The 10,328-nt window shown below is 35.5% G+C and overlaps 1 protein-coding gene across 1 annotated transcript; it reads right to left on the bottom strand.

Annotated features, from left to right (window-relative positions):
- Positions 1–3,422: 3,422 nt before the first annotated feature.
- Positions 3,423–9,249, bottom strand: LOC123211037 (BEL1-like homeodomain protein 4). The gene is given in 6 exon segments (XM_044629556.1): positions 3,423–3,687; positions 3,689–4,245; positions 5,285–5,345; positions 5,966–6,351; positions 7,312–8,665; positions 8,888–9,249. Coding segments are annotated over 5 exon segments (2,334 nt in total). The 5' UTR covers positions 8,608–8,665; positions 8,888–9,249; the 3' UTR covers positions 3,423–3,653.
- Positions 9,250–10,328: the final 1,079 nt, after the last annotated feature.

Genomic DNA, 10,328 nt, shown 5'->3' with positions numbered 1-10,328 from the left:
CCTTGGACTCATTAAAGAAGCGATTCCAACTCTCGACCAGTGTGTGTAAGGTTAGTCTAGTTTCCTTTTTAATGTGTCACTATAACAACATTATACATATTATATTCACGAACCTGATGACTATACACACTCACTCTTAAATGACCTATCACTCGTAGTTACTCAAAATTCTGTCACGACTTTTAACCCGAGCTCGTGACAAAATGGCTACAATATGTTAGAGTTTATGATAGTTCACAAAATTTAGCAATTCAAAAGGAGAAAGAATATCTTTGTTCAAATGTTGGGAGTATAATTAATCCAAAATAAGAAAATAAATTTTTAAACTTTAAACTTGCAAATTATTGGTGGAAAAATAGTCATTCGGCCGAGATAAAACAATAAACGAGATGGGTCCAATCCAACGCTCAGAAATCTACTCAAGTCTCAGCCTCATCCCAATTTCCCAAGAGGACCCACTTGCAGATATCTGGTTGGTCGACAGTCCTTGGATTATATATCCAACGGGTACCTTTCGATATATCAATTTTAAGTGGGGCCTACACAAGTTATTGTACACTTGTTTCGTAGGGTCCTCACCTTTTAATTGTAAACCCTAGAAGCTCATATGAAATATTCGTCTGTTTCTTCACATTGAATTTGTAATTTACGTAATCAAACGAGACAAAAAAACCATTCTGCACTAGGCCCCTTATTTTTTATTTTGTTTGGCGCAGCGATTACTGGCTCAGTTTCAGAAGAAAAGGACCGCCTAACCATAAATTAACATTAATTAATATTGTAAGGCTGAAAACAAAAGCTCATTCAAATATTTTCTAACCGTCCGCAGACAGAAAAATCCGGACCACAATGATCGACCATTTAAGTTTCGTCATAATATACATATGAGTGTTGTTCCTTTAACTTCGTAGTTAACTAAAACCCCCAACAAACCACCCCACCACACCACATCCACCCACGATCCCCACCCCCCCCCCCCCCCCCTTTCATTTATATTTTAACTTTTACAATGAGAATGCTCTTTTACTTAATTCTGCAAAGCCCTAAAGGATAAAATGCCTAGATGGATGTTGATTAGGTGCATGCTGTTATTTTTTATTATTTAATCTAGCCGTCCCATCAACAGCGATGGAATACAACCTTTGAAAATGACTCTTCTGGCTGATATATACCAACATGCATGAAAAGGAAATACTGAGCTTTCCAAGGGTTTCTAATTGTATAATATTGTTGCAATTATGTTTATATAATGCTTTAATTAGACTGCAATATATAAAATCATACACCGTCGATATAATGATATATTATATGTGCACAAAATTGTGATCGGTGCAGCAGAACAACTTGGTAAAATCCTTTTGTGGGTCATATTTGTTTTGGTCTGTAAAGTGTTTCTAAGATCAAAAGCAAGATATTAGGTAAGGAGTACTTGTTGCTTTACATGTTATTATTTTGGATTTTAAGAAACCGTCATTGCTTTGGTTATCAGATATCACAACAAAATTCCTACTAACAGACACAGAAATTTGACAAAGCTTATATAAGGATTAATTACTGTACTGACTAGTTAGTACCATCCACTACCAAGAGAGCAGTCAAATATATGTCTTAGGTAGAAAATTTAGATCCAACCTTTTTCTACATTTTTCCTTTCTGCTATTTTCAATAAGCAAACATTATGCTTTCCCAGGATGATTTGAGTGGCAAGGGGGTATGATACCAAAGATAAGAACTCGGGTTTAAGTCTTCTGCTGATATTTCAATATAATACTCTTGACCAATCTCGTCTACTGATTCTAGGGTCGGTCACTAGACCCAAAGTTTTTATCTGCTTAGTAATACCACCTGATTCTAATAAAGAAAATGGTTCGATTCGCTACTTCAAAAGTTCATACAACACATAAGAATCTTAAACTATCTATAATATGGCAGGATACCAGATCAGCAATACTATAATGGTACCACTGATTTTATCATAGATTCTATGTATTTTGAATCTTGGTTGATGATAAGGAAAGTACCCTTCTGAGTAAATTGACTTAAAATCTATAGAAATCTAAGATCCATTGGACTGTTATCACATAGTTATTATATCTCTTACAGCATCAGAATGCATGTGTTTCTTGGTATTATTGTATTCATCAGTTGCTACATTGAATAAGCACAATAGGGCTGTACGATATTTCTGAAGGAAAGCATTGTAGCAAGTGTGCTAAGAATAACTATTCTCAATGTGATGACTCCCGAATTAAGAACTGGAGAAGCAGGAAAGGTGAAACCTGGGTATAGGCATAGTTGTGAGAGAAAACTAACACATATCTCACACAGAAAGAAATTATAAGCACGTTTCCTTTCCTGCAATGCATGCTAAAGAGGACCATCCATTTATTTACCCTTAACTTCTCTTGTTCCTTCTTAACATCGATCACATTTTAGAGTAATATTGTATACATTTATAAAAAATATCAATTTAGATATTAATAATAATACGTATGGTTGAGTATTATTTTTATCTTTAATTCAAATTAAACTCACCACCTTACCTACAACTTTCTAATGCTTTTTTATAATAATTTCGTTCAGCCTGCCGAAAGCGAAATTATAAGGATAATGGTATATGGCTAAAAATTAAATCTAGCAAAGGTTTTTACGCCTGCCATTTGATAATGTAGGAGAATTTGATAAAAAGCAGAGCATCATCAGATATTAAATGCCTTTGTTTTCTGAGCATTTTTCAACCATACTGAGATGCCCTTTCTTCCTTACCTAATAAAGGTGACAAATTGACTTGCAGTGGATAAAAGTTCAGTGCAGCATCTATCTGTCTGCATTTCAACCATTTTCAAAACTCAATCGAAAGAGGCACATTTATCATATATGATAATAAATAAGATAAATAGGTCTTCTCTAGGTTTTTAGTATTACTATTATTATTACTATTATTATAAAATAATAAAAAATAATAAATATATGATAACAATAACAAAATTCATACAAATAAAATTATATATACAAACATTTTTTATTAATTTATCCATATAAAATCACATGATAACAAGTGATAAAGTGATATAATTGTTTACTTGTATTTTTTTTTACTAACTTTAAAATCACTAATTCATATGTTGTCACATTGGTTTATAGAATAAGTTAGTAGTAAATGTTTATACATTTTGTTATAGGAACACTTTTTACCTCTTCCTTGCCTTTATATACACCCTCACAATTAAGAGTATGTACATCTAGTTTTAAGCATATATTTAATTGAATAGTTAAATAATGTATCATCATTTAATTAAGTATTACTTTATTTTTAATTCAAAATCACTTGATAACAATCATATGAATACCTAATTAGATACTTAAAACTAGTGCATATAGTTATATTACAAATTTAATATGATTCTAGGGTTATATTATTCTAGAATTCTAAAGGTTCCAAAACGTGTAGCACATATTTGAGCAAAGGATCCATGGCAATCTACTATACAATTACAACAAACCCATACCACTACCTAACTTAATATATGTATAATATTTATATGCTACGAATTCCAATATGTATTTTCTTCGTAATAGACTGGAGGAGGATAAAATGTAAAAGGAAATGGGGTTTAAAATCTTAAAAGAGTTAATGAGCTAGAGAAATATAATCAGCAGCCTCCAAAATCTCTAACTGTGAAAGAAGGTGTTCTCAGTCACATTTCCAGTATGACGTAGCCCTAGAGTGAGTGACACGTCACCAGAAGTGGTACCAAACCTTATAAGAGTCGAGCCTATCTCAACAGGATTCGCAGAAGTGGTCCCATAATCACCTGGAAGTACATTGCCACGTCGACAATTGTCATCGACGATGTGGGTGACCGGAAAAGAGGGGGAAATAGGTGGCGCCGCTTCATTAATGGGGATAGTAGTGGTGGTGATGGAGGTAATAATATTGGTGGAAGAAGAAGACTGTTTTGCTTGGGTTTCCGAGAAGCATTGTCTATTGATTGCCATTAGTGAAGGGTCACTTTCTAGGTCATTGAATTCGGATCTTTTGCCTGTTGGTGTAGTTGCTGTTGGCGTTGATGCCGTTGTGGCAGCTTGTGCCATTGTTGTTGTTGTTGTTGAATGCGTTGGTGTTTGTGCAATCCCTCTTTCTCTCTCTTCTAGTCCTTCTTCTACTTTCGTCTCTTGCTGATACATCTCTTCTACCATTGGCTTCCACAGTCGAACCCTCGCATTTATGAACCAATTTGAAACCTGCATTCATATTTATAACATAAAACAAATATAAGATTTTTTTTAATCTTAATTTATCTTATTTTTGTTCAAGTGACATGGAAAAGTGTAATCTGTATCACCCTCCACCACTGAATTCTTGAGAGTACGATTTGTACTTTAGTTAGCAAAAGTAAATCAATCAAAGAAATAATGAACGTAATGAGTCTCTGAAAGTTTGTTGAATGAGATGGATGGAATATGAGAATTGCATTTGGTTTGCCATGATTTGCCATCAAAGAAAAGACTCGACAGGCAAATGAAATAGATTGTTTACCAAAGTTAAATATAATAAAATAAACTAAGTCACCCACATTGTAAGGTAATTGCTGCATGAATACGAAATGTTAGCTTTCACAGTGACAATTTAAAGGTTCGAACAGTAAAAAGTACATATTACAGTGTGAAAAAAGTGCTTTCTATGAGATCAAGCAAATTAACCATATGTTGCAAGTACACAATAAATTTGATCAACTGTCTTTATAATTCTGTGTGGTTGGATGGTGTCATACTGTCAATTGACACGAGAGAGAAAGTGAAAGAGAGAGAGAGAGAGTCAAAGCTGCAAACACTCATGATTCATCTATGGTGTACTTGCATCTGTTCTTAAATATTATCAGAGAGAGAGAGAGAGAGGTTCTTTACCAATTACTGATAATAGTATTTATGTCCCTCTAAGCAGAATCTCTGTCATTGTGACAAAAGAATCCCAGGGGAAGATTTTCAATAAAAATTTCAACGTAAAGACAAATGATTTCTCTTTAACAGAAAGATGTGAACTAGTGAAAAAAAAGCCAAAACCACGCAAGTTATCTTTAATTAACTGATGGCCTCATGAGATCTAATTATCTTAATGTTTTCTTAATTTCCCTCATGTTCGTCACAGTGAAAAGGGCAGTGTACCAGGTGCGAAAAGATGAAAACTCTTTATCTATCTTTTATTGTATTTACTGTTTTGTGGTGTGAACAGTAAACGAGAGAGAAGAACACAGAGAGAGAGAGAGAGAGAGAGGAAATTAACCTGATTTCTCGATAAACCAGTCTGCCGAGCCAACAGATGCTTATCTGCGTCGCTTGGATATCTGAGAACAAGAAAATGACATCAGAGTCTTTGCTTTGCTAAACCGTGCAAAGAAACAACTATCTTTATGTAAGGGATTGAAACTTTCTTCTTTCTCTGCATGGACGTGAGAATCTAAGTGAAGAAAGTTCAGCCCAGCAGCTACAGTTTTTCAGAATAAGTAAAGAGGACAACTGCTTACTATGATCATCATCTTCTCTCTCATTATTGTTACCGATGCTAGTCCTTAGTTTATTAGAGAAAAGGTGTTTTGAGAGAGCAAGAATATGTGGGAGAGAAGGGAAATTTGCTTTTTTAATATAACTAATATCTGGGGTCTACAAGCGACTAAATAAAGCTATAATTTATGACGGGAGAAAAAGAAGCGAGCAAATGTACAGCTTTTTTATGACAAGACAAAAATTGAAAGGCACTGAATCACTGTTCCTCTGATACACGAAACAAAAAAGGTTGACGAAGAGGAAAACTTGAATTTGGTGTAATAAAGTGCAATTATGCATCTCGTATCTAGTTTTTATAACTATTTCTTGAAACAATTTTTTGTCATATTCATTAGAAATTTATTAGATTAAGATTCTACTCTTGAGGTAAGAGTAATGTAGATAAGTAAAGGCAACGTACGGGTGAAGGAAATGCTCGAAAAGCCAGGCTCTCAAAATGTTGACAGATCGTTCAGGCAGCCCTCTTTGTGGTCTCCAAGCCTCTTGTTCCATCATACCCATTTGGTGAAATGCCCTTTGCTGCCTCAGGCTTTGGTCAAGCAACTTAAGCCTTGGGGTTTCTCCTTTTGTTATGCCTGACGTCCCTGCACCGTCTTTTTCACCTAGTATGTCACAGCTGTTCTTCAGCTGTGCTTGTATTGCATCCTTTAGACACCGGAAATGCCTAGACATCGCCTTCTGTGCCAGGGCAGTGTAAGGAACTGCAGCACCGAATCCCATCACCAGATCGAATGAGTTCACCACCATCTGCATTTGTTCACAGTAATGGTTGTATCTTCGATCCACCTGCAACCACAAATCATATGCACCGACAAAGTAAAACGTTATTTATTATCAAAATTATAAAATTCATTGAAATGATAATGGTCAATTTTGTTTAGGTTTCCCTTGTACATCAATCATGCTAACGTATATGTGGAAGAAATCCCAAGTCTTTTATTTTAACATACCAACCCAATAAAGAAGTAATCGATGGGAGAAAAATCATAGTTTAAAAGGAGAAAGAGAATAAGTTTCTCTTAGAGAATTTTTTGTAACCCCCAAAATAATATGATAACACTGTTGTTGCTCTTAAAGGAAAACCAAAGTATAAGAATAAATGCGTGAAACAAAGAGTGGTACAGTGAAATGATTGTTAATGAGAGTTGAAGTTTCTTTGTTTCTTTCTCTCCCCGATATAGCCAATTGACAACACCAGAGAAAAGAAAAAGATTAAAAAAAAGGAACCCCTCACCTATTCAAGAAAAGATATAATATCAGTGACTTCAGGTTCACTGAAACATTATCCTGATGGGTATACGACCTATTTTAGCTTCGCAATAATTCTACGTAAGATTTGGTGGATTAATGGTCATCTTCCCAGCAGAAGTAAAGTCTCGTCTTGCTCTTCAGATACTCCTAATTTTATCTTTCATGTTCCCACCAAACCTAAAATTCCTTACCCTTTTTGCCGTGGTCACCCCTACAACCAGTCCAATCAGTGAAACAGTGCATAGCTTTTTTTAATAAAAAATTGAATTTGCGTACTAAGCAAACTCTACCAACTAGATCCTGTGGAACCCTGTTACACCAGCCGGCTTTGCTCTATCTGCGTTTTTAAAATATTCACTAAATTGGCCGGAATTTTCTATTTGTTGCTGCTTTTTTTAATATAATGCAGTAAAATAATGAACAAAAAAATTTGGTCCCAAATTATGAAGAGGAGAGAGAAAGAGGGGATGAGATAGAAAGAGAGAGATTACATGCCTCATCAAGCATTGATAATAATTTGACCTTCCTTCTTTGATGCTCAACTCTATCAGCAGGTGACAAAGGAGGGAGATCCTTGGTGGATGAGGAAGAACCACCGCCACTACTTCCAGGATTGGAACTAGGGTTTGTATTGCTCCGACCAAATTTGCTCTTTTTGAACTGAGCCCTTCCCACACTACAAAATTCTTCTAACAATTCTTGGGCAGCTTTAACATACTTAGAATTCCTTAAAACATTCACCACTCCTAATGAAGACCCATACCCAACACGAACCTGGTAGTTTTGACCCACTCCACCACCCAAATGCAATGGCTGCTGTTGACTGCCCAAATTCTTGTACTGATACTGTGATGAAGAAGAACCCTCTCCTTGATGGTAAAACAACAACCCGCCATCTCCCATCCTCAATTCTTCTGCTGCTTTTGCAGCCTCCAAGTGCTGCAAAGATGACGATAAGGAAAGAGAAAGGCCTTGACCTTCCACTACCCCTCCCATTTCACTTGGGTTGTTGATTTGAGCAACAGTGTTGCCTCCTTGATGGTTACTATCAGGAACCCATGTATATTGTGGTGGAGGAATGACACTGCTAGTTCCAAAAGCGCTTCCTGTTCCTGATACGTTAAAGCCTTGAAGAGAAGTTGAAGGGTTAGGTAGCAACATGTGAAGTGTGGAAGAAGTTGAATGGGGAGGAGGAGGAGTTGGAGAAGGTGATCTTGGCTGTGGATTCATCAAGAAAAGCTGCATGGCTGCAGCTGAGTCTGCATTAATGCTTGAAATCTGATGATGATGAGATAAACTGTCTCGGTCATTGAGATTTTTTGAGTCACCTAACGAACTCAAACCCCCGAGCATACCTTGTCTGTTACCAAACCACTCACTGGCGGCCGTTGGCCGTGGAGGTCGGTAATTAGACGGTATCTGATGGTCTAATAATTCAGTAGAGGCAGTTCCTCCAGAGGGGAAATTGAACATTTCAGATAACATACCGCCTGTGTCGTATACAGGTAGACCACTAGATTCTTCCTCTTCAATACCTACCAAGGGTGGTGCTGGTGGTTCATAGCCTTGGAGTCTAAGTTTGTCTCTGCGGATCTGTTGTGCTATGTGCTGGTGTTGTTGTTCTTGGTGAGTTATGGGTGATCTCTCGAAGCCATTCGAGAAACTATAGATGCCTTGGTGGTAATCCTGGGACATAGAATTCGAGGTAATTGACTTGACTTGAACTTGAATTTGATGGTGAGCCGTTGAGTGAGAAAGAACTGATAAAAGTTGCAGTGTTGCTATTCCCATATCAGTATCTTCTTCTTCATCATCGCCTCCTTTTGCACTCTAGTGCACACTTCCCTCTCTTTATAGATCGGTTAAGAACAAGCAAAACAAACAATTCATCTTGAAATTAGACCAAAAAAATCTGTATCACCAGCAGAAACAAGTAAGAAAGATAGACAAAAAGAGTACCAAATTATTATTGTTTTAAACAATTTAAAATATAATTCAACCTTTCTAATATCATTTTCGGCTTTGTTCATCATATGTACATGTATATATATATATACACATATGTATGTACCTCTTGGAGTTGCAGAGTATGAATGGATGCAAAGCTCTAAGACATCGTTTTCCCTTCTGCGGTATTGAAAGCTTCTTGAATTCTCCTCTTTCTGTTTCTCTCTGTGTGTGTATTGTCCTCAGTCTGTCGTCTCTTTCTTTCTCTCTCTCCTTTTCTTTCTCTTTGTTGCTCCTTTTTCAGTAGTGAGTGTTTGTTCTTTACAATCACCTTGTAGAAAGAAAGCCGAGAAAATAAACAATTCAAAATATGAATGGAAATTGGCTGCTTGAGAGGGAACTGATATCTCTGTAATTGAATTAAACCCCCAGACAGAGAAGAGGGTCGCTGTTCTTTCTTCCTCCTGCACCTTCCTTTTTTACCCACCATTATTTTACACATATATTATATATATTCATTATATAAATTTTCAGAAGAGAAATATTTATTTAATAACAAGAAAAACCAAAAAAACAAAGACTTTAATTCCAACATGTTATTATTCTCATTATTTAATGACTAGATTGTCCTGCTTTTCAAAGCGATGGTAGAGGGTGTATCTGTCTTTTCATTTGCAACCAAAATTTATATAAAACAAAATATCCTCCAGGATCTGTGCCTCTGTGGCTTAAAAACGATCAATTTCTCCTTCTTTTTTTTTTTCTTTTTTAAGTTTAATTTAATTGTTGCTGTGTAGGAAATGACACAAATGCCCTTAAAAATGTCGGCTGTTATTGTCATTTTATACGCATACTTAGGAAACCAACGCAAACTACGGAATAAAATAAAGATAAGGTCGGTACAAAGTCATCTCAATGATCCAAAACAACCACCATCCTTCCTTTGTAATCGTTAAATGTCTAAATTGCCCTACTTAATCATAATTTAATAATCACAACCATATTAGTTGGTGAGGTCAATTTAGGGATTTGGTGCATACTTTATGCATTAATAACTCAACCAAAAGAGAGACAGGCATGAGAGAGAGAGAGATTTATTTTTAAGGAAAGATAACACGTGCGAAGGACACGTGCAAAAGGTTGGGCTTGTGGCTGTAGACAGGTTAGATAGGTTTGTTTTTGTGAGGTGTAAGGTCTGAAAAGCACTTCCAACTGCTTACCGGTTTCGCAACATCAAGATGGGCACGTCTGATTAACCTTTTCATGTTTTGCTGATTTTTACTTATTACAATTTATTATTTAACTTTAAAAATAGTTTTTTTTTTATTTTTTATTTTTCACTTGTCAAATTAACATCACTAAATGACATCTTAAAGTCCCAAGTTAGTTATAATTTTAGTGAGAGGTTATGTCTTAAATTTTAAATTAATTTACCTTAAATCAAAACAATCCTTCCACGTGAAGCATTAAAAAGAAATTTCGGGGCGCTTAATTTTATTATAAGTACTAAAAAATTATCATAAAACATAGATTATTTAAAAAAATTATAAATATAAATTATTAAT

This window comes from Mangifera indica, chromosome 1, assembly GCF_011075055.1.
Source record: "Mangifera indica cultivar Alphonso chromosome 1, CATAS_Mindica_2.1, whole genome shotgun sequence".
Lineage (NCBI taxonomy): Eukaryota > Viridiplantae > Streptophyta > Magnoliopsida > Sapindales > Anacardiaceae > Mangifera > Mangifera indica.
Note: the sequence above shows the minus strand (reverse complement) of the source record. Positions and strands in the feature narration are given on the sequence as shown.